Source organism: Protomyctophum bolini (genome assembly GCF_963924005.1).
Source record: "Protomyctophum bolini genome assembly, chromosome: 8".
In the NCBI taxonomy this organism is placed as follows: Eukaryota; Metazoa; Chordata; class Actinopteri; order Myctophiformes; family Myctophidae; genus Protomyctophum; species Protomyctophum bolini.
Window position 1 is genome coordinate 33,974,223 of NC_137869.1, and position 26,102 is coordinate 34,000,324.

General features: G+C 42.4%; 1 protein-coding gene across 1 annotated transcript; it reads right to left on the minus strand.

The window, feature by feature from the left end:
• Positions 1-5,556: 5,556 nt before the first annotated feature.
• tspan1 (tetraspanin 1) lies at positions 5,557-23,917 on the minus strand. Its single transcript, XM_080769920.1, has 8 exons — positions 23,896-23,917; positions 23,475-23,537; positions 18,546-18,752; positions 15,854-15,928; positions 10,027-10,125; positions 7,891-8,037; positions 7,057-7,140; positions 5,557-5,686 (listed from the first exon to the last, which is right to left on the minus strand). Exons 2-8 carry the CDS (start codon positions 23,529-23,531, stop codon positions 5,627-5,629), a joined length of 729 nt encoding a protein of 242 aa, XP_080626046.1. The 5' UTR covers positions 23,532-23,537; positions 23,896-23,917; the 3' UTR covers positions 5,557-5,626.
• Positions 23,918-26,102: the final 2,185 nt, after the last annotated feature.

The window sequence follows — 26,102 nt, forward strand, 5'->3', positions numbered from 1 at the left end:
TTGCACATATATTTTTTGATGAAAAATAAAATGGCCATCTTATTTTTCAACATTAGATAATATCAAGCTAGAGCAAAGGAGTCTATACAGCCCTGTGGGTTTTACTATTACTACTGCTTGGGTCTGTTGCCTCGGATCACTTTGGTGAAGAGAACTGGAGACTCAAACACTTGAACAAAACTATCAAACTGAGTGTTTGGCCAGGATGATCTGTTGGACCCATGTTGTCCGTTGTCATGGACTAGAACGTGTGGAATGTACGAATGTCCTCTAGTCTAAAATATTTACATAGATGAGATCCAATGTCTTGCAGTGCTAGAAGCTCGCCTCATACTTATTAGCATCACAGTGTAATTTAAACTTTCCATGTAACAGTGGGAGCAGCCAGACATTATGTATTTCTTTTAGTTACACCATGACAGACTAGTCAGACTACAAAATATGATTTGATTTTGTTCACTGGCCCTATATTGTTACTCATTGTCATGAGCCAGTGTTGATTTTGAAAGCAAATTTTGATTTAGTTTTAGTTGTATTTCATTCAGTCATCTGAAATGTTTTAGTGGCATTCTTGTTTTAGTCTACTAAATATAAGATTTTAGTCGACTAAATCTACCGTTGATTTTGTCGACTAAAATATATTTTTGGTGCCGTTATACAGGCAGATTTTACACAACCAAGCATAAAATTACTTGTCTTTTAGTTCTTTTAGTTAGTAGAATGTCACCTATAACATTGATACACTTGATACACAACCCACTGGCTACTAGCACTGCTAGAGGCTGACATCTTATTCCTCTTTTGTTTGTCTGGCAGAATTCTCAACTTTCCACAAATCAGCTCTGGAACAGGGTAGTCTCGCTATTAGTTTCCCTGTTCTTCCTCTTAGATTGAAATTATGGTCCAGCCATTTCAAAGCTACCCTATTCAGTGTTTTAGTCAGTTTGAAACTTACCTATAATTAATGGTGGTTAGGTTTCTTCAACTATCAGTATTTGGACTGTTTGCCATGTTTATTTCAAATTGTTAGCATTTTGTGTAATGGACTGGTAATGCAATACTGGACTTTCTAACTTCGATAAAATATCGATATTCAATACCACAGGGAAGACTTTCTAACTTCGATACAATATCTTTAAAAATATCTATTCAATACCACAGGGCACTTTGGAAAGAGGGCATATTTGTTTATTGCAGAGGGTGTTCTTTATATTTATTAAAGGCTGTGAGTGTTTTCGTTGCAAAACGATTCTCCACTTATCTCTGGTACTTTAGATAAAGCCTACATTGTCTAATTAACACATCTTTAAATTAAGGAAAGATGATTAAGAGAAGAGAGCATGGTATCAAAACCACTTGCAGTGCAGTGTTGTGCGGCCAATTGCCCAAGTTGAGTTGATTTGAAAATGAAGAAGCAAGTATCACCTTTGCATGGTAATCAATCAACATCTACCTTATCGTATTAGTTTTTTTTCCCTTTTTTGCGTGAAGTTCTTACTTTTCTTTGTTTGGGTGAGTGCATGAGATTCAGTGGAAGACTGCAAGCAGCAGTAATATGGTTTATTTTTATGTGATGTGAATTCTATTGAGAGGTACATTGTATCTGATGATTAGGAAGATGATCCGAGGTCGCCAATCTAAAGCAGTTTGACATGCGTATGAGTTTCTATATCTTTTATCATCCAAATAAATGAATAAAGATGTTCTTTTTCTAAACTGCAGTCCTGCTGCTCCTTCCTGAGGCCTTGGTGGCTTATCTAACTTAAATTATTCATGTTGATGGATGTGTTATTAGTGCATATTATTCATGGTATAAAATAAACTTGAGGCCATTGTTATTCTTAGCTCAGATTTTGCTCACCCATAGCCTTGTGAATGCCTACAGATTTCCCAAGAGAGCGTCAGGCACGGCAATGTCGAGACGAAATGCGTGTGGCAAGGGAAATGCATGCAAATCTTCGTGGCTTGGTGAATTTCCGCAACCGCTTTGGTTGACCAAGGACAAACGCCCCTTCCTGTCCTATAGAGCTATATATCACCACATCATCTATTCTGCAGTACATGGCTTCATACCCTTCTGCATCTCCCCAGGCTGGACTCAGTCCAGATAGGTCGGGAACTCGATTTTCCTCAAAATCCAAAGGCCTGTGAAAAACAAAGTATCAGATCTACAAGCTCACAGATGCATTGTCGTTGTAGATCGGGCATTTTCAGTGAAGAGATTTGGTGAAAAAGGACAAAAAGTGGCGGACAGAGTATAAACCCTCAGGGGATTCCGGTCATTTAACCCATTTTGGAAGGGAACCCGTTTTGGTGTTAGCATTATGTTATGCTTTAGCTATTGAAAAATAGCAGATCTACAAGCTCGTAGCGCGCCACGTCTGCTATTTTTGAAAAATGATAGAACGACTGACATAGAAACATAGCTTTTTCAGAAAACTGTCAGGATGTAGAAGACATTTTTAGAATCTAATTCTGATCTCGGGTCAACACCATTGCAGACTTTTCGAGGCTGCTCTGTCTAGCAAAAGATGAAACCACATATCACAAAAGTGATGTTACTCAAATCAGGATGTTATGTCTATCAATGTTTGCGCCATATGTTTTATTCCCTCGGCTCTATAGAATATATTCTGGAATGGCATTTAATCCTTCCAAATCTGTCTTTAGTATCAGGGGTGGCAGCTTCTATAGGGGCCAGAGAAAGGGTTCTGCCATGGGCTCCTGAGTAGGTGTTTGTGTATGTATCCGCCTTTATGTTTACCAACATTTGCATACTGTAGGTTGTACTGAGTGGATTTAGCAGCATGTATGGTTTTGTTCATGGTTTACTGAGTCGTATGCGATAAGTATAGATCTGTGTGCGTGCGTGTGTGCGTGGCACCAATCAAGTCTCTCCCCATCAGTCATAAATAATGCCACCTGGTCATCTGGGCGTTTTGTTTCATATTGTTTCAGGCAATTGTTCCCAGTTCTCTGTTTATACACACGCACATGCACACGCACGCACACACACACACACACACACACACACATCCCCGATACACACACACACACACACACACACACACACACACACACACACATCCCGATACACACACACACACACACACACACACACACATCCCGATACACACACAATGACGCTCTCTCCATATTCCTGGATTCAGCCTGCGTGTCATTATCAGCCCCTGCCTTAAACCTGGTCATTTTGCCTGTCAGTCAAAAGCTGCTGGTTCGTATCAGAGCTTAAGTGGTGGGCACAGCGCCTTTTAAATGTCATTTCTGACCTATTGAACATTCTGATGAGCCGGCCAGGGAGGCTGATGGATGGAATGTAGATGGAATATTGATTGGATGGCTTTGAGTCCATTCCTCTGAGAACAGGCGAGGGGAGGGAGCGGAGACCTGGGGGTTATTGTTAAACATACGGGATGAGAGTACACTGGGCATGAGATGATGACAGCTTTAGCTCTAAATACTTGGCGGAGGTATAATCGAACTGGATAAAATAAGGGATGTTCTGGGGCGTTCTCAGCTCACCCATTGTCTCTCTGTGGTGCTCTCTCCTCTGCCATGTCATCTGTGTCTCTCTCTTCTACTTCGTCTCTCACCATCTGCACTTCTTTAACCCATTTTGACCTGGGAACGATTCTGCAAATGTCTTCTAAATCCTGACTGTTTTCTTGAAAAACATGTCAGTCGTTCTCAAACACTTTCATGTCTCTTTTCACGATTCTTCAAAAATAGCAGACCTACAAACTCGTAGCTTGTAGATCTGAGCTTGTAGATCTGCTATACAACACCAAAAGGGGTTCCCGCCAGAAATGGGATAATTCTTTCTGTCTCTTTCTCCGTCTCCATCTCTCTCTTGCCCTCTCCTTGCCTCTCTGGGAGAGTTGCTCCGCAGTCAAAGAGACACTGGGGAACAAAGGCAAGGCCGCTGTCATGGATTTGCAGAGGGATCTGTGATGATTACACTAATTTAGGAGCAATAACCTGGTGCACAACCACAACAACACTGATTCTCTGAATCTCTTTTGTCCATTATAAAGGCTATATATTATATTATAATATATATATTATATTTTATATTATATTATATAAAATCTTTTGTGTTTTTGGGGCTCCCATATGTGTTTTCTATCCCCACAAATAACCAATTTTGAACAATCAGGCTTTCATATCATATGGGTGCTTTAATGGAAATTGCTCTCAGGAACAGCTCAACTGATTTTGTCCTCATCGTGATGTCATCAATGTCACCCTACTTTGTATAATTCCTCCTCTTCTTCAGTCTTCAGTCTTCATTTCCACTTTGTTTACAATGTCCACCATTGTTGATTTTCCAAGTTGGCATGGAATGGAAACAAGCCTGGTTTTATCTAGCATCAGTATTCTAATGACTCAAATATGAAATAATCTGCATATCAGCACCCCCACCACCTCAGGACATTGTGGTACTGCAGCTAAAACTGCTTTCAAAGTCCAGAAATAAATGACAAGGGCTGGTTATATCAGAGTGGTGATTGAGGCTTAAACCATTAGAAATAACTGTGAGGGACATAGACAATATGATATTAAATATTAAAAGCAGTTTTAATGCATGTTATTTGCGCTTTAATGGTCAATATTTACTTGGCTTTGTCCTACAACATGGCCAGTCTTGTCTTCAAGGGCATGAGATGGAACGCCAATGAATCATAGTCTGCAGTGCACGGCTCAGAGATGAATTGAAGCACTGCCCTCCATGGTGCCCTTTTCAGCCCGGGCCTTGCCATTTATGGGAAAATACTGCCCGAATTGTGTGCAAAGTGCCTCATTCTTCACACAACACGGTTGTATTGAGTGCCGTTTGACATGGCAAGCGTGAGGATCAACAGTGACCTTAAAGACGCCAAAGGATATGAGCATTATTCCGAATAGGACACCAAAACCATTATCTGCAACTGTACCATTGGACAATGTCATTACATGACGGCTATAGTCCACTAAAAGCTATAGGAAATCTAAGAGTAAACCAGTTTAAGTGCCAGACAAATGGAAGCCACAGTGTGTGTGTGCTTAAGCCTTATGTACATTTGTGAAATCCATCTGCCTGTCAACACAGATTCTGTGGTCCATGAGAAAATTACAGAGCAACACACTGTGTGCAAAATTGAAAGTCCCCAGTATATTTTATTGGCAATATGAAATATTTACATTGTGTGTGGACATGTGTGGATTTAATAGGTAAAATAATTGCACCTTCTCAATTAATATAAAATAGTCATTTTGTTTGTTATTATGCCACATCCGTGTTCCATAGATAAGTCTTAAATTAAAACTGATACTTTCTCTGCAGTAAAAAACAAAACAAAACAAAAACTCCTAAGGGCATGGTCACTCTGCACTTTAATTCTTTATTTATAAAAGTGCGGAGTGAACGTGGAGTAAGAAGCCATTTGTTGATTGTAGTACAGTGTGAAAAACATTATGACTTAATCTAAATCTAAAATAGTCAGGCTGTATTGTGCATTTTAAGTGAAATCAAATCAGTTTTCCGAGACTTGTTTCATTCTACAGACATGCCACGTTGCCACAAGATGAAACGGCATCCTTACAGCGTATAACACATAGCAGAGATTCAGCTGACCCGTTTGTCCATGTGACAGTAGAGGTACATTGACACAATCATCGCTGCAATCTAGGGAGAAAGAAACAAACCTTTGATTAATATTAGAATAGAAGATTCAACTTTTCATCTATTTTTGTAATAATAGTCATTCATTATATAAAATAGAATTTCTAGTACTGTACATACATACATACATACATACATACATACATACATAGTCCCCAGTGAATAGGCATGTTGCCCTTCACTGGTAACTTTACTTTGGATTTTAAATATATGAAGGTATTGTAGGCTGGGATTTTACACAAAAAGCCCCCCTTTTAAATACATACATACATACATACTTGGACCTTATAAGGTATGCCATCTGGTGGCTTAATGAACCAAACCAAATCTCAGAAGTTGAAGCAGTTATTAAGGATCCACTTTTAGGCCAGTGCAACAGAGCATGCTTTTTTAAACCTTACCCATTTAACCAAATACATACATACAATGATTGATTATTTGTGTTTAAGTGTTTAGCACTGCATTTGCATGATTTTTTCTTGTTTAAGTTCTGACTCTTTTCTCCCTCAATGGTACAATTTACAATTTGGGCATTTAGCAGACGCTCTTAATCCAGAGAGACGTACAGTAAGCAAGAACAACACAAGGCAATACATGACATCTTGAAATGCATAGAAATAGTCATCTGTAAGTACAGTAAACCAAGAATCTATCATCCGTCTAATGGTAGAATATCCGTACATTGAAACTATATAAACACTTTAGGATGCCAGATCAATTAGTCTTTGCATATGCCGCCCTACAAGGTCATCAAGGCTAAGCTAGTGCTACGGCAAGGTGGAGTCTAAAGAGGTGAGTTTTCAGACTACAGCGGAAGATTGGGAATGAGTCTCCATCGTTTCAGTCTTAACCGGCCATGTATGTTGGACTCAATGGGGGGCAATGGAGGGAGCGGAGAAGGAGGGGGACATGTGACAATCGGTTGGTTGAAGGCCAATCATGCTGGGAGGCCAGTAAGGAGGGAGTTGTTGTCAAGATTTGATATGACTAGACTGACTGATTATGTATTCGTGATTTATTGATCATTGATGCAGAGAAGCCACAGAAATGAACACCTACTACTCGCAAAAAAGAAAATGTAAGGACTGGGTTTCAGCAGTAACTCTGGTCTGCCATTCATGTGACCTCACATCACAAGATGTTGGGGACATGCAAATCGCTGGTTGTATGGCTGGTTTAGAATACCACCGTATTTTTTGCAAGGGTAAAATGTGGAATGGACAGCTGGGACTCTGGTCAAAGATGTACACTACAGTATACACAGGGTTTAATTGGGTTTAACTATTACAGGGAGTAAACAGTGAGTATCAGAGACTCTCTGACAGAAGTAAGTGCAGATGTACTGTAAAGTGAATTTTCACATATGAACTTACCTCCAAGATACCAATTCCTGCTGCTATTCCACCCACAATGTTAGCATTCCTCTTGAGGAGATCTAGAATCTCTTCAAAGCAGCCCTAGAGCAAATGCAGTCAGGGTAAGCCACATGAGTATGCACATAAATAATAGGTTTTTTCAGAGGAATTCATCACATTTTCCTAAATGTGTTTTGGCTCAGTACAAATAGAAACATTAATGGCCATGCCCATGACTTTTTAACCTAATTTACAATGATGACCTGAACTAGATAAAACATTTTTTATTAACTGCATTGTTTTGAAGCTACATAAACTAGGCTAGCTACATCACCTTGTCAGAGACAAAGACACAGTGTTCAATTTCTTCCTGACCCCAAAAATGTAGTTCAAAGATAGTTAAACCATCACTGTAACTGGGCCACATGGATCCTTTTATCCTCACTTTAGTGGTACATTTCGAGACTGTACTTTCTTTCTTGTGATCGGGCCACATAAAAGCGGGTAAGGCATCATAGATATGGTTACCTCAATGGCTATGGAATATCTTCCTTTTCTTTTTTCCAGTATACTTAACCACTAAAGCCCTAGTAAGAAAAAAATCAGAATAGTCCATGTTTGTCCAGAATAGGCCAAGTTTGTCCTTTTTAATCTTTCACCTATAATGTCATGCCTAAAATAGGGACATATAGACTTAGACGGTATGCACATGCGTAAAGTGACTGGATGTATGACTGTCATGGCCAAAAAGTAGTTTTTTGCCACTCAGTAAGCGTTCCTGCACAAATTCTGTGTATGATGATGACGCGCATACCCTCTATTACTCTGCTGATTAAGATAAGTCTTTCTCACCTGTACAGGATTGTGCTGTGCCATTGGTGGGCTGCAGGTGGTGCCATTGAACTGGTGGCAACAGCTCAATGGGAGGTAGCCTCCAGTCTGGTTCAGAAAATGGGAATCTATAAAGTCTGTGTAGTTGGAAAATCCACAGCACTGCATCTAAAAGACAAAGCATACAATGGCAATTTTGACACAGTTAAAAACCTCTTAAACCCCAGGGGGGTCCAGGGGGAAAATCTGCAACATCGGAGTTGGAACCGGAGACCAATTGGGTCTCCATTGACCCGCTGAGCGCTGCTCAGAGGTGGACAGCCTCTTGGGGCTCAAGAGGTTTTTAAAATAGTATTACAATTTTGTGTTACCAAAAACAAACCAACAAACAAAGGAATATCGTAGTTTTGTAGTTGTAGTTTTGTAACTTGGATATAAACAAAAATAAACGTCTTAACTGTAATCAGTTTGTACTTCTGGTTGTTATTGGCTTTTTATCCATTTAATTGCCTTGCTATTTCCTTCAGAAGAGCTTATGTACAGTATAGGGGCCATGCAACGTGTGTAAGCTAATGGGCCTATACGTATTTATCCCTCTCACAATGTTGCCATTTGAATATGTGATAAAACAGTAAGTAATAGGGAACTGCATATAATAGAGCGTCGCAGTCCCGCCCCCTACCATGGCCCAGGAAATGATTCTCCGTTCATTTTCCTCATAGACATTTCAGAAAGTATTTATTTAAAGACGTTTACGCTGTGGACAAAGCCAACTCTTGTCATGACAAATCATGACAACAAACAAAAAATTTCGGGCTAAACAAAGAATTAGAAAGTAGAAAAAAACGCCAGGTTACAACACTTTTTTTGTTGTTTATCTTCTATGTAATTATTTGTTTTGTCCGTGTTGTCATGATTTGATTTGTCATGACTCGAGTTGGCTTCGTACGACGCTCGTCGTCATGAAAGGGGGCGGGACTGCGACGTTCTATTGGGACATGTAATAGGGACTGCATATGGGCTCTACGTTCTATTGGGACATGTAATAGGGACTGCATATGGGCTCTACGTTCTATTGGGACATGTAATAGGGACTGCATATGGGCTCTACGTTCTATTGGGACATGTAATAGGGACTGCATATGGGCTCTACGTTCTATTGGGACATGTAATAGGGACTGCATATGGGCTCTGTGGACTGCATATCTACATAGGATTCATCATGTAGTTTTGTCACTTGGATTGGATATGATTGATCCATCAGAAATACGTTTCTTAACCGTGTGTGAGCCTGCCCTGTTGACATGAAGTTGAACGAGTTCATCTTTTCATGTTTCTACTGCTAGGCTACTGCCGGTTGTTATTGGTCTCATACATTTCATGCCGTGTAATAGCCTTTAGAAGAGCTTGACATAATGGATTATATATACAGTCACTGTACGGCTATGCTTATTCTTCCGTCTCACGCTGCCTTTAGAAAGTCAAGGTCTGCAGAAAGTAATTAAGGTGTCTGAAAAACGGCAATTTTGCAACAAAAGCGTCTGTTGATATCCTGAAAGCACTAGGCTATATGGACAGACGTCATGACACTTTCTGATGTTAGGGCCATTGTTCAACCACAGCCATACAAGGACATTTTTCTTGTAAACGTGTATCTTTCAAGCTGTAAAGAAATTGGAGTTTTGAAAGAAAACAAGTTTTATCATATAGGTTACTATATACTATATATAAGTTACACAGAACTGGAAAATAGTAGCCTACCACTACAGTGTTGGAATGATTCTAAGGACTTTCAGGGATGATTTCTAGAGTACCTGAAACACTCCATGGGCACAGGGTGAACATGGGGCAATTGGGACAAGACACTGTCTTTCATTGGCCCTTGAGGAAAGATATTTCACACCAGACGGATAGGCACAATTTCTAAAAGGGAGTAGTCTTAAATTGAACGTGTTATAGATTTAGTTTATACACAATTAGGACCAAATTACTGACCAGTGAATGCATGCAAAATACAATGTCACATTATTTCTAACCTTTTGACCTTGGTCATAGTTTTCATTGTTTTTGAGGGGCACTAGCTTCTCCTATAATGTTCAGCTTTGAGGGTCTGTGTAAACAAACATTGAAGACAAAAAAGTGTGTATGTAAACATACCTCGGTCATGGTGTTGTTCCACATCTTTGTAACTACAGGGTCACTGCCGTACTGCTCCTTCAAGGCAGGGGTGGCCCATGCTTTCAAGATGCCCTCAGCCTGGCCAACACACACACACACACACACACACACACACACACACACACACAATGTCATACTGAATATTATTGTCCAGCCCCGCATATCATAATATGTGTTGTCTTTTCCTAGTTTTAAATGACAGTAAAGTTTCACGCCAAACACAGACGCTGTTGACGGTGTGAAAATATAATCTCTGCCTCCCGGTTTGAATTTAAAAAATCACCCAGGTGCACACCCTGGAATGAAGTACACCGAGCATAGAGCTACACTGGGGGCCTGCTGTCTAGTATCTACAGGTACACACAGACACACACACACACACACACACACACACACACACACACACACACACACACACACACACACACACACACACACACACACACACACACACACACACACACACACACACACACACACACACACACTTACTAGCAGGCAAAAAGAAAGAAAGAAAGTTACTATATGTTTACCCAGGGAAACTGGACTAAGCTCAAGAACTTGTTTACAGCCAGGCCCTGCTCATAGAACATTTCATGGTAGGGGTTCAATGCCTTGTTCAAGGGCACTTCAACGGTGGTAATTTTAACGTGCCGGTCCGGGGATACGAACTAGCGACCTTCCGATATCAAGACCGCTCCGCAAACCGTTCGGCCACCGCTGCCCCTTGCACATGTACGCACGCATGCACACACGCACACACACACACACACACACACACACACACACACACACACACACACACACACACACACACACACACACACACGCACACACTATACAGTTTGGGAGCCTCTGATATAAAACAAGGGCAGCTGCTTTATATAGGCGAAGCGGTAATTCTCCGGGAGTCACCTATGCATCAATAATGAAATAAATTGTCTCTCAAACAAAGCACCTGGGAAATAAACAACCGTGGGCCTGGCACCTGGAAAAAAATAAAAGGACTGAGCCATTATTCACCATTCTTCTCCGTCCTTTGTGCTGGTAAATGGGGGGCATTTACATATATATTGATGCTCCTGGTCTTTTTTGGTCAGGTCACAGGATAACCCCCAACCCCCACCCTTTGTGCTTCATATCCCATACTGTACTCTACTTAATTTCATGGACATCACATCACTAAGACATCGCCTTTGTCGGCCAGAAACCTTGTATCTCCGTATTTTCTTTTTCTCATTTTTTTATCCCACGATTTTGTAACTGTTTTTTCACCCGTTGCCAATTGCCTAAGGTGTATAATTCTGGAAGCTACTCTTCCTATGCCAACCTGGGGAGAGCCCTGAACTGAGCTCATGCTTCCTTCAATGCGTGAGGAGTGAGCAAGCCAGGGGGAGTTTCCCCAGAAGGACGTATAGTACCCCTCCACACCTATGGGTATGGGATTGTAGGTTTTAGGTTGTAGGTACGCATTTTCAAATTGAAAGTGAAAGGTTAAGCATGTCTGTGTTTATATTGAATAACTTTTCTCGTGCTCTGACTTATGGTGCGTCACCCGCTCAGGACAATATTGGTAATGGATCGCACACACCAAGAATGCATTTTCAGAATCACAGAGCATACCTTTCGGCTATCCAGCCTTCATCAGTGTACTGATAAAGGCTGGATAGCCGAAACTTGTCTGCTCTGATGTAGAGAAATAAACCATCTGAAAATGAATTATTGGTGTGTGTGACACATTACCTATATGTTTTATAAATATTGCTTGTTGTGACAAAATAATAACTGCACTCATGGGATCCACTAGGAAACAGGTTATTTATTTTTCTATTTCCTGAAAAGTAACCTTTTTACACATACAAGGTTTCCAGTTTCCAGCCAACAGCAACGCTACGCTTTCAGCTTTGTGTGGGGCTGAGGAGGAACTCCTTCATGACACCCTGGTTGGCTTGCTTTCATGCCCCTTCCATCCCTCCCTCCCTCCCTCCCTCGATCCCCCATCCCTCCCTCACTCTCTCGATCCCTCCCTCCCTACAATCTGATTTTTTCTCCATTTTGATTAATAAGCCCGTCGCGTACAGTCGCACAAAGACCCATTTGATGGGGAAGGAGGGTCTGTGGCGTATGTGCGTGCGTGTGTGTGTGTGAGTGTTTTCCCTCGCCTATGTGTGTATTTACTGTATGTGTCTGTGGGCTCGAAGGCTATATTGTCTATGTGTATATTTGTGTGTATATTTGTGTGTTTTTTTGTGTGTGTGTGTGTGTTGTAAGGGCTGGGGGGAGTGCCCAGGGGGATGCAGGGAGACATGCCACAATTAAAAGTGCCCCCCAAGAAGCAGAGAGAAGGACTGAGATCAGAAGGGTTATTACCAGCCAGCTAATTCATCACTGTCACTCGGCCTGTGCCTCACTGCATTCCCCTACACACACACACACACACGCGCGCACACGCACACACACACACACACACACACACACACACACACACACACACACACACACACACACAGATGCAGGTGGACAAGACAAAGCCTGTACTAACATATAGTGTAGTGAGGCAGGAGGCGATAACACATCTATCAATACAGTGTAGTGGACACACACACACACACACACACACACACACACACACACACACAATCACAGCAATTGGGATGATAGAGCTTTATGTGTTATTGATCCAACAGTCGTCGGAATGGTGTTTTAAAACACTGATAATCATTGCTATCTGTTATGGCTTCTGCACCACTATGGGCAGTCTTGTCAGTTAATTGGTTATTGTTTTAAAGATGAAAGCAATAATGGTATGAGGCTCTCCCTCCATCACGCCCAGTACAGTCCGGTCGTTATGAAAAATGTAATGACAGATGGCATTAGTCACTATCTGTCACATTATATCTGTGTTATTAATCCAAAAGTTACAGGACTACCATTACTCACATTATACGTTACCTATATGGCAATTTCCAAAGCAATCACTCTGTAATCCATAACAGATTACATTTGAAAATGAGAGCTACCCCCACACACACACACACACACACACACACACACTCCCCCCCCCCCCCCCCCCCCCCACTCTTGGTGAAAGTGGCGTTATTCATTAAATGTCAGATCCGCTCTGTTATTAATCCATTGTGAAGTCCATATAATTTCTTCCTTTTTAATTGTGAATCTGCCCAGTGGTCACCTATGGGCCTGTGCAGAGAGAGAGAGCAACCATGACTGCTGATGACCTCTCATAATGCATGCCGGAATTGCAATTTAAAACCTAGTTTATTCAGACCACCCCCAAGGTTATTGTCTTTTTTGGTGAGATTAGAAGGGGTGGGTATGGCCAAAAGGCAGATTTACAGTGGTAGATAAGTATATGGAATAGATCAACAGTATATTTATTGGCCTCATTCATCTGCCACTGCCTCCCAGTTATTGACACAGGGGGGCTATATATATGTATATTAGATGTATTATTGGTCATTGTCATTATTCCATTGATATTGTGTTTACAGTCTTCCTTATCAAACACTTTCTCTCTCACACTCATATCCATGATGGAATGGACAGTGTTCTTTGTGTGTGCAATGAATAGGTGGCACGGGAGCTTACAAACAATGATCTAAATTGGCTTTAACCATATCTGCTATCTTTTAAGAAAGAGGAATCTATGATTTATAGCACACGTTCCATTAAGGTGAAAACAATAACCCAAATTATCTCTCTTTTTTTGTACTGGTGGACAGTGGACACACAGAGAAAACACACCGCATATACATACATACGTGCGTGTGCACACATGCACAGGCACACGCACGTCTAGGCACGGACGTGCAGTTGATTTGCCACTCGCCAGATGCCTTTTAGATTGCTAGGCTTGGTTTGGTGGGCTTTGTAAATGACAGGCGAGAGATGGGCAGATTTATTTCAACAAAACAACCTCAGCAACTCTCCCTAGCTCAGCCTCCAAGGACAAAGGTACATACATGCACGCACGCACGTATGCACACGTTTTACTATAGTTCTGAGAATGTCTACATTTTAGAACAGCAATTTGATGAATGCTTTTTCTTTACATTCTCATACATTCTTAATCTAAATCTAAAAACACCCGATCTACAAGCTCATGTTGTGAGCTTGAAGTTCAGTGATTTTCGCTTTGTCACAATGATGCACAACTAAGTATAAATCAGGCATAACTCAACCCGGTAATTGTAAGGGAAACGCCCTAAAACATTTTATTATAATTTTTATTTGGATTTAAAACAACCATTTATCTTGTGAGGACAAAGAAAATGGTCCTCACAGTTTGTTTCTCATATTCTACTATAGTTGTGGGGACATAATGGCACAAGTACACACACACACACGCGCGCGCGCACACACACACACACACACACACACACACACACACACACACCAAACTCTTGCTTGGTGGTTGATGTCTCTTTGTGTGAGAGCTTGCTCACCGGGGATTGGAGAGGATCAGAATACATTTGTTAACAGAGAGAGAGAGAGAGAGAGAGACTTGGTAACCGCAGCTCAGAGTGGTATACCAGGAGCACAAGCACAAACAAATGAGATTCCTGGGCAGCGTGCAGTCAGTCCACCCTCCACTCATCACCTCCTCACTGCAGATGGACGTGCATTAGATTATCTTCCCCTCGCTCTCGGGGACTCAGATACACCCTCTGATTGAGGGGGGGGGGGGGGGGTGTCTCTACTTCCTTTATCAGGAGCCCAGACCCAGTCTTGGATAACACCTTTTTACACAGCTCATTTGAAATCCTTGTAATTATTATACATGACACTAAATGGGAAGGGAGTGTGTGTGTGTGTGTGTGTGTGTGTGTGTGTGTGTGTGTGTGTGTGTGTGTGTGTGTGTGTGTGTGTGTGTGTGTGTGTGTGAGAGAGAGAGAGCGAATGGAGAGAGAGAGGGGAGGGAGAGAGAGAGAGAGAGAAAGGAGGGGAGCTCGGGTGGCCGACCCATATATGTAAATAGGCTGTTTTGCATATAAAATGCTTTAGCTTCAATATTCCCAAGTAATAAATTGCTCAAAGTGAGAGACATCGCACACAGCCCCGGGCAATCCTGGAGTCATTAAGTAGCCGAATGTACTGAGGCGGACATAAAGCCGGTAATTCAATGATGGCTGTGGCTGTGATGGAAAATTTACATGGAGATAAAATCGAGAGAGAAAGAGAGATGGAGAGCGAGAGAGAGATAGAGAGGAGTTGCAAGGGTGAGAGGGAGAGAGAGAGAAGTAGAGTAAGTGAATAAGAGAATAAGAGAGAGAGAAATAAAGAGAAGGGATATTATGGAGATAAAGAGACAGGAGGGGAGGATTTGATACAGGAGGAGAAAATGGAACATGAAAGAGAAAGAGACAGACAGACATGAGAGAGAGATAGACAGACAGACATGGGAGAGAGACACAGACATGAGAAAGAGAGACAGACAGACATGAGAGAGAGAGACAGACAGACAGACATACATATGAGAGAGAGAGAGAGAGATAGACAGACAGACATGGGAGAGAGACACAGACATGAGAAAGAGAGACAGACAGACTTGAGAGAGAGAGAGACCGACAGACATGAGAGAGAGAGAGAGAGAGAGACAGACAGACATGAGAGAGAGAGACAGACAGACAGCCATGAGAGAGACAGACAGACAGACAGACATGAGAGAGAGAGAGAGAGAGAGAGAGACATATGAGAGGGAGAGAGAGACACACAGACAGACATGAGAGATACAGACAGACAGAGAGAGAGAGAGACAGACAGACATGAGAGATCCGAACAAACTTACAAATGAAGAGTAGGCCAGGGCCACCACTGCAGCAGCCACCTCTGCAACGAAGATGACCAGGATGATGGAGAAGAACTGCATGGGGACATAACATAACAGCATGTAGTGAATTTGTCTGTGGAAAAGTGACTATTCATTCTTTAATTGGCATCTAATTGGCTGCATCACACGATCTTCATACATTCGGATTGAGTTAATTCACCTTATTTTTAAAAATAAAGATTTTTGCATGAACACCCCACTCCCAGCACATATGGACACACGCACAGTATGCACGCGCACACACACGCCCACTACAGACTACACCACTCCATGGACTTCTAATCAGCCATTGTTCCACCATGCAATCACAGAGATTGCCGATCAGGCCCGGCTGATTACACAAAAGGACAATAAGGAACACAAGAGCTGGAATGGATCCCATTCTGTCAGCCCATCCATTCTATCATTCAGTCCATTACAGCTTCCGCGATAGGGAGGCTGTTTCTTTCGGAACACAGGGAGAAAACGGGGCGCTAGATAAGCTTCTCATCCTGCGCTGTCAGCCGTGCTATAGCTGGCTCCAGTGCACCGTCATCATTCAAGCCCAATGGGAGGGTGTGGACGTGATGGGGGCCGTATGGGGGGGAAATGTGCTGCCTCTGCCACTCATTAGACTCACAGCATTGGACAAAGTGGTAGTTAGCAACCATTGTTAATGAGCATAATAATGTTCACGCTCCCCGTCTGAATCTATGGTCTGAATGTATGGGAGGGTGGCGTTGCTGATGATATTGATGATGTAGGTGTTGCTGGGGTGGCTGGGCTGCGAGCCCAAGGGTGTGCAGCTGTCTGTGCAAATTCTGTGGCGTTGTTGTTGATGAGGCTAGATTTCATGTTGATGCTCATCATAGACTTTTGACACTTAATCATACAGCTTTTAGATTATTTAGAATTTTAACCCATGGGACAACTCTTAATCATTTTTTGACATCAGCATTCTCAGCACACTTATTTTCTTCAATGCTGATATGCATTTTCCAGTGGTCTGTCATGTTTGCGTTGCCTATTGACTATGACTATGACTATGACTATGTACACATGACTGCCAACCTTTTGTCAAAGCATGCACTAGTTTATTTGGAGTATGACGAAGCCTTTATCAGAAACTTTTAACTTGCTGCCTCGCTGGCGCTGGGACTCGCTGTATCTACTTGTACCTTAGACTTGTACAGGTATACTGGCCAGGTCTGTAGGCTACTAGGCCAACAATTATCTTGCACATCATCTTTCACCCCAAAAGTAGGCCAATCACAGTGAAGCACACAGCTCAGCTGACTCTGCTATGCCTGACTCTGCTATGATTGGCATAGCAGAGTCAGCTGAGCTGTGTGGTGCTGCTAAGCTAACCATCAGCTTGTTTCTACTGTTTACAAACTGCTGAAAATTGCTAGCAACACAACATTGGACAGGGTTGTGTTTTGTTTTGACCAAGCTATGTTCTCATTTTTTATATGGATTGATAAGAGTATAGCTGAAAATAGTTCCTGCAGAAAATAATGATTTATCAACAAAAATAATAAGCATTGATGACTTAACTACACACAGATTCTTAGGTAAGTGGTACGGACCAAATCAAATATCACTATGTTTGACAAAATAACTTGATATCGATATTGTGATGATAAATTGCATTTGTGACTATAGCTTTCCTTCCTTGACTATAACTTTCTTTGTGACTACTTTTCCCCCAAAACTGTGAGGTGTTTGCAAAAATAGCAAGACAGAGATAGAATTTGTTTTGGACTAATATTGATATATTGCCAAGCCCTACAGATTTAACATAACATATTACATAATACATATAATTTATGTTCTAAATTTGTAAATACAATATGGCTGTACTGTAGGCCTGTGTAGGCTAAATAATGTGCCACATCTGCTTGTATTAAACAACGTTAAACTCACCAACATTGCAGCTCTAGGCCAAGCTTGAATTATCCTCTTTCAATCTGCCGAGCTTTTGTGTCATACAAATCCACCTTAGACATGTTATGACCTATTTCTGTCAAAGTGTTGCAGTTTGAAAGCAACACAGTTGTGTCCAGAGAGAGAGAGAGAGATCTTCACCTCTGTGGTACTGAAAGCCACACGCAATAGACTATGTGGAATCTGACTCTGATTATTAATAATTATTAAGGAGGCGTGATTGTTGTAGGGCAGGCTACCCGTCCAAGGTAATACCAGCTAGCGTTGGCTACACATAAACGTCTCCACGTCTCTGTTAATATTCAGAGGGTGAGTGAGACTGATTTACATCCCAGATGTCCTCCTGTTGGATTCTGATTGATCCGTCAGTGTTTCTATTGTTCATAAAATCACTGTGAAAGGGACCCAAACGATATCATTCATCACTATCATTGTTGTTAGTTGTTGATTCGTTTTTTTTTTACTAAAAACATTGTTATCGCTATAATTTAGTTATCGTGCTTGGCGTGAATGGCCCTTGTAGCAGATCTACAAGCTCGTAGCGCGCCACCGAGTGGCGCGCTACGAGCTTGTAGGTCTGCTATTTTTGAAAAATCGAAGAGCGACTGACATAGAAGACATTTTTAGAATCTCATCTCCGGTCAGAATGGAAAACTGTCAGGATGTAGAAGACAATTTTAGAATCTGATCTCAGGTCAGAATGGCCCTTAATGAATCCACTCACTATGAGCAGCAGACACTTGTTCTCCTTGTGTGCGCCACAGCAGCCAAGGAGCCCCAGCAGGACCAGCACGCCCCCGATGGCGATGACGAAGAAGCCCACGTTGACAAACTGCGTGGCCTGGCTGGAGAAGGGCCCCAGGATCTGGAGGAAGGAGCCCCCGTCCACACTCACCCAGATCCCCATGGCCACCAGGGTCAGACCGCCCACCTGGAAGGGAAGACACATGCAGCGCACACGGTGGGTGAGCTTAATGACTTAAGACCTGAGAACAGGTTTTTACAAATGACAGTTTTCTGAAAAACCTATGTTTCTATATCATGTGGTTCTCACACTATTTCATGTCAAGGACCCCCAGAATGAAAACAAGGCAGATCTACAAGTTCGTAGCACAGCACTCGGTTCTGTGCTTGTAGATTAAATGTAAAGTTTAAAATAATGGTTAATGTGGTTAAAGCTATAAGGTGACACAGATGCGTCCTCAGGTCTAAATAACTGAAACTGTATTTCGTTAGACCCCAGGGGTCTAAACAAAGGGCCCCTTTACAAGCTCACAACGTGTTACTTGGCAGCATTTTGAGAGCTTATAGATCTGCTGTTTCCGCCGACTGTTCGCCTATTTTTGTAGAATGTTCACCCATTATGGCATGCAATATAGTATAGGGTGCATGCAAAGACACGCAGACACCTACATACTTACAGTGCACATGACCACCCATTTACACACAAACATACATAATGTATGGGAATACATTTTATTGCATTATTGCCTGTGGACAGACGTGTGTGTGTGTGTGTGTATGTGCACGCACAAACGCACGCACCCACTCACAAATCATTGTCTCGCACACTTGACAAAGGTATGCAAGGACCACTGGGCTTTACAAAGCATGTAATCCATGGCTTACAATGACAGTTAAATTGTCAATCATCCGTTTGCCTGGCGGTCATTTCCATGGAGGGGGTCAAGCCAGCAGCTCTTGATATGATAATAAGTTTTGGAAATGAGAGGCCCCTTTACATCATAGACCCTAGCTCTCCTACCATTACTCCTAGTTGACACTCTGACCTACCTACCATCCTTTGAGGGGATTCAGAAGAGACTCTTTTGTCAGAAAGGAAAGAGCGAGAGAGAGTGTGTGTGAGAGAGATGGAGAGAAGCTGCCCGGGGCTTAACATTATACATTATATACCCAACTCCAGCTAGAATACGTTTTTTTTTTTTACCTCTCTCTTAAAGCAAACAACTGCCCTTTTCCCATGACCCCCTTTATCTCTCTACTTATGTCATGGAGGCATAATGGACAGAGGTCCATTCAGGATGATCTTGTGCAGGCAGATAAAGCCGACCTTGGGGCGTACAGAAGTAGGCCATGGGATTATGACGTGGACAATGATGGAGGAAGCAGGCAGCTGGTGGAAAGCTGCTGGTTGCAAAACTTTTTTGCCCCCAGGCCCATCCCAGCCCCCCCCCCCCCCCCCCCCCCTCCTTCTTCTTCTTTTCTCTTTTTATACATTTAGTGCCCTGGGACTGTCAAGCCTGCAGTTAACCACTTTAAGTGTGGCGTCCCTATTTTGGGCATGTCATTAGAAGGATTTCTTTACCAGCTGCTGTGTAAGCACAGCTGGTCAATGTTCTCTTGCTGGTGCTTTCACGCCCACTTTCTGTAGTAGAGACCTATGGTCCTGATTGGCTGCCTCATCTCTAGGCAACCACACACTTCCCTAGCCGACCTCTAAGCCAATGGGAGACTCTATACACACACACACACACACACACACACACACACACGCGCTCCGAGACTAAACAGCATGACACGGTGTGTGCACACTGCACACACGCACACACACACTTACACTCACACACACATCACCTGGACAGATCTTGTTCTTTCCTTAAATAGCCAAAGTATAAAATGCCGCTTACGTGTCTAAAGATTTTTGATGATAGTCATCAGGATTACATTACAGGATACTGCTGAGGAAATCTCTGGAAGTGAAACGCGAGTAGCAGAGAACTGTTTTTGCCCAGGGGAGTTTGAAGCACATTCATACGAATCTATAGACACAACACCCGTAAGACCTGTTTGTGGTGGAAGTATGTCAAAAGTTTTATATTGCATGGAAGCCCCACTCCACCCTCCAGCCTGTCCCCAGACTCCCCACCCATGTGCATCTCTTCCCTCGTCGTGTCTCTTTGTCTTTGTCTCTCCCGTCTCTCTCAACCTCTTAATTCTCTGTCTTCCCTGTATATTTCCACCTCTTTCTCCCTGTGAGTGGGTCACTGGGTGCAGGTTCCTATATTCATTTTTCATCCTCCTCAGCAAAGCGCCCCCAAAACCTTATATTGTCTGTCAGGGCCAATCAGGCAGGCTGTAGTCTTACAACGGGAGGCCCTCTGCTTCCCATCACGGCCTCTGCCTCCTGTCAAAACTGTGATGCCTTCCACCAGCTGGGAATCATCTCTCTGTTACCCCCTCCGTCGCTCCCTCACTCTCTCTGCCTGCCTCTCGCTAACTCAATCCTGCATGTCTCTTCCTTTCTCCCTCTCTTGTGTCACTCTGCCCCCCTTACAACTTGCTTTCTCTACCTCTCTTTCACTCACCCACTTCTTCCTCTCTCGCTCAATCGCACTCTTTCTCTTCCTCTTTTGGATACTGTCGCTCTCTCTGCCCTCCCTCCCTCTTTCTTTCTGTACATACAGTACACCCCTCTCCTATGTCCCCCACTGTACCTTTCACTCTGGTATATCTCCATTTGTTTCATCTCCCCCTTCACCTGTTCCTTACCATCAGTGCCCCACTGGGTAAATGTGATAAGACAAGCATATTCCCCCTCTAACTCCACGCCTGACACCATCATCCTTCTATAGGTATAATTGTAGCTGGCACATTATCTTTTTTTTTGTTTTGTTCTTAAAGTAGTCTAATCTGTTTGATGGCATGCCATTTTCAGGCGTGCGCCCTATCATGTGAGCACGCACATGGCTAAAGATTTACCACAAATCAGGTTACTTACTTTTTTTGTCTTAAAGGGGAATGAAACTGGGGTCAAATGAAAGGTCATACTCAAAGGAAATATCATTAAGGTTAGAAGAGAAAGAGAATGAATAGAAGGCTATAATAGGACCATATACTGTACAGTATACGATTACGTATATATAGAGTATGAAAAGGAAAGAGGAGCCATCCCTCTCCAATTGAAATGGAATCGGTGCGTTCTGAAAGCTATGGGATGAGAAAGACATCAGCTGAGTGTAGCTGATTTTCTGAGGGTCACATTACTGGGAGCAGACAATCTGATTTAGCCGTGGAGCTCAGACAATGATCAGACATGGAGAGACCTTTCACACGGGGAGACAGTATCTCATTTACAATGTACAATTTTGATGGGTTCCAGGGCACAATGGTATGCCAAATTAATGCGCCGTGAAAGAGATACAGCCACATTTTCACTATTTCAAAAGCATTTACGTGGTGCCACAGTGAGTTGGTGCAGTGTTACTGCACTATGCCTTGAATATTTGAGATGTATTTGCACTGCGCACTTAATTCACTTTGAATTCACCCAGGCTGTAGGATATGACGAATTATCTTCTAAAAGCTATACCACATTGTCTTTTGAAAGCTATACCACATTAACTTCTAAAAGCTATACCACATTGTCTTCTAAAAGCTATACCACATTGGGTATATCATTTAAGGGCAAGTGGGCAACTCTGATTTGAAGAAGAGATTTCCCTCAACAGAGAGTGAGATCTCCACTGGAGGAAACTCATCCTCCTGAGAGAACTTTGCTGCAACTTTGAATTCATTCACAGTGGTAATCTTTTTACAGCAGCGACATCACTCCTACTATATATTCAGCTATTAGTAGATTTTCGTCTTACACAAACATTAAATTCCCATTGACAATAAATGGAGAATTTCCGTCATATGTATTACATATCTAAATGCTCTAAATGCTTAGACAGACTTAAAATTGTCCATTCAAGGGTCAATGGGATTGTTTTATGACAAATCACACCCGGGTGAAGTGAGGGGCGCTAATATAAATAGTGCCCCTCAAAAATAGACAACTAAGCCGATTTGCTCATGTACGATGATAAGAGTGCCCCTCTCTTCACACGGGTGTGATTGTTTTGTTTGACGAGCTGAGTGGATTCAGTCCATCATCTTGCTCTGCTGGATAACATTTCAAAGGAACATCCATCACCACCACCACCATCAACATCATCATCGGTGGTGCTGCCGTACTAGATTTATCAAACAAATGCACTTGTGGAAATGGGAGGGAAAAATGATGACTCGCACTATACGAGCGTCATCTGTGCGGCCCTTTCTAGTGACAGTGGGACAGGTGCGCTCGACTCGCGGACAAATTCAGCTTACCCTCGCCAAAGTTTCCCTCCATTTCACCCACACATTAGTTATCAGTGTTAGGAGTGAGACGTTCGGAGGTAGCAAAAATTAGAGCCTTTGAAGTTAATGAGATGAAAATTGTTGCGGTGAAGGGAATGTGTGTGTGTGTGTGTGTGTGTGTGTGTGTGTGCACGCACATGCATGCGTGTGTGCGTGCGGAGATGGTACTGTAGTAGGAGAGGGAATATCGTTTAGGGCTCCTCGCTCAGTGATTTGAGATGTTTGTATAACGTCTCCTTTGTGTGTGTGTGTGTGTGTGTGTGTGTGTGTGTGTGTGTGTGTGTGTGTGTGTGTGTGAAACAATTTCCTATGCATTGCAGCGATTGCCATTGTTTGTTTCCTCCACACATGGCTTTTTCCCTGTAAATATTTCACGCAATAAATGAACAAACGCAATTACTCTCCCCCACCACCACCCACCCACGACCCCTTGACTCCCCCACTAAACCCCCACCTCCAATGCATGCATGCATGCATGCATGCGCGCAATCAAAGCCGGAAACATACTTACAAAGATAAGCAAGTTGAACACCGCCATCATAAACTTGAAGAATGTGAAGCACCCCATTTTAATCTGTAATAAAAAAAGGAGAAGATAAATTATTGCATTTCTTCTTTCATCAGCCCACTCCTTCTATCTCTCGCTCACATGCACGCGCGGACAGTGCCACAAAACTGAGCACAGGTCCAATCATCCACACGCGTGCCACGCTATTACATTCAGCTCACATCCTTCTTTGAAATTACTCTTTGAAAATTACACTGCTGACAATGGCTCTTAATGATGAAGGGGAAAAAATAAGCCAAGAAGCACTGTGAACATGTTCAGAGAGGGACATGGTAAATGGAAAATCTAATGCCAAACAAGGTTACAGGAAAAGAAGAATTTGAAATCCCACATTCAGGTATACAATATACAAAAAAACACATACCTTTTTGAATGAATGCACTTGTTGTTTTTTGTGAAGTTGGACTCTCACTTTCCTAAAATGTCCTTGGTTTGGAGAGACTCCTCGACAAACAAAAAGTAACTTCACATGAAATGGTGTCTGACCTTATTTCGGGTGCAGTGCTAATGTGAGTTTGTCAGTGGGTGCATATATGTGTCCGGATAATTATGTTTGTCAGCGATACCGACTTCACTACTAGAGCCTGTGGTATAGAAATGTCATGATGGTGTTTTCCTCGGGCAGAACTGTCAAACTGGGTGTGGTGGTGTGGTGCTTCGGGAAGGATATAGGTGACAGCAGGTGTCAATTGTTCAGGTAGAGGACAGACAGTCGGGTAGTGGCTCCGGTGGCAGGCCTGACCCCTGCAGGTACACTGTGACATAGTTGTACACTTCCACACCATCACACTCGTCAGATATTTGGCTATCCAGACGATATCCTTGTAAACTACCCCTATGATGCAACTTAAAATGTTATCTAAGACACACACACACACACACACACACACACACACACACACACACACGTGCGTGCACGCGCACACAGTATTTATTCACCACACTCCTGTAAGGACCTTATCTAAACATTTTTTTCCATAAAACTATTTATTTTGTGAGGAACAGGACAGGAGAATTGGCCTTACAATGCTCTCACATTCTGCTATACTTGTAGGGACATTTGGCCCTCACAAATATACAGCAGTAGTGTAATAATACTTGTGCACGCTTGGCCCTCACAAATATACAGCAGTAGTGTAATAATACTAGTGCACGCGCGCGCTCCATCCATTCATACAAGGCATGAAATAAATCCCCACACAACCCATGAACAGGTGAAACAATAAACTTATACTGTCATTACTTTATGATTTTCATAGTGATATACGACCTCTGGGATTATGTAACATGTGTAAGTTAAATAGTTACATCACTGTGGGTGTGTTGATGAGAGCAGTATGGAGTGACAGTCTTGGATCCAGGGGGTTTCTGGTATTGTGTCAAAGTGTCCTTGAGCAAGACACTAAACTCCACTGGGCAGGCTGGCGCCTTGCATGGTTGCCCCCGGCATCAGTACTGTGAATGTGTGGGTGAATGTAACAATGTGTAAAGCGCTTTAGAAAAGAGAAATGCAGACCATTATAACATTTTAGACCAGGGGTCTTCAACGTTTTTCAGCCCAAGGACCCCTTATCTGAGAAAGAGATGAAGCAGGGACCCCCCCCCCCCCTTTACATATTGTATTAAACTGTTAAAACTTTTTCATAGATAGCTGGATTCATGTTAACGTGTATTTTCAGATTTTAAACCCTCAATATTTAGTCAACTTGACCATTGGTTTGGTTCAGTTTCTATTTTTCCATCGACATCTGAAAAACAAGCTCACAATTCCTCGCAGCGTGAGTTGTTGTGAGCTTGTAGATCTGCTAATTTCAGCTAATGTGCTCCACCACACAATGATGGGGTCCCGGACCCCTGTTGAAAAGTGTTTTAGACCATTTACAGTACAGTGCATTTTTTGTAACTTATTGTAGGTCACTAAAAATCCCTTTTTTGTGACACCATGGCTATGCATTACCAGTAATGTAAGTGCTTTACCTTCATTCACAATGAGGCCACACTGTAATGATGGCCATGCATTAGCTCAGAACAGCTCAAAACTGGAGAGAAAACTTACTTATGATTATAAACCTATATTCTTTATTTGCTATTTAAATGGCACCTTTGCATAACATTATTAAAACGTATAATAAGCAGTGAGATCCACCTTTTAAACAATAAACATCTACAGTAGTTAAATGTTAATGTCGACAGCATTTCACATTCCCCTCCACAGGATACTTATCTGTTGCTCCGTTGATTCCATTGTTCACCGTTTGGTCCTTTGTTCTTTTGTCCCCTGAACGCCACAGTAGCCGATACATACCACTAGAGGGGAGTAGTGGTCTATTGTGAGAGCCAACCAAGCCTGCTCCACTCATGTTGTGCTGTGTAGAAGAGTCAACTATTGATCAATGGACCTCCTAGTGAAGGATTGCGCTTTTCTTTGTCCATGCAGGTTCATGTGGAGGATGCTGCACCAACAAAGGAATCAACCATGTTCAGCAGCCAAGCCTTTCCCTCTGCATGGACAACACCACAGCAGATGAACTCAGGTAACTCAGCCAGGTAAAGTAACTCTTGACAACGGAG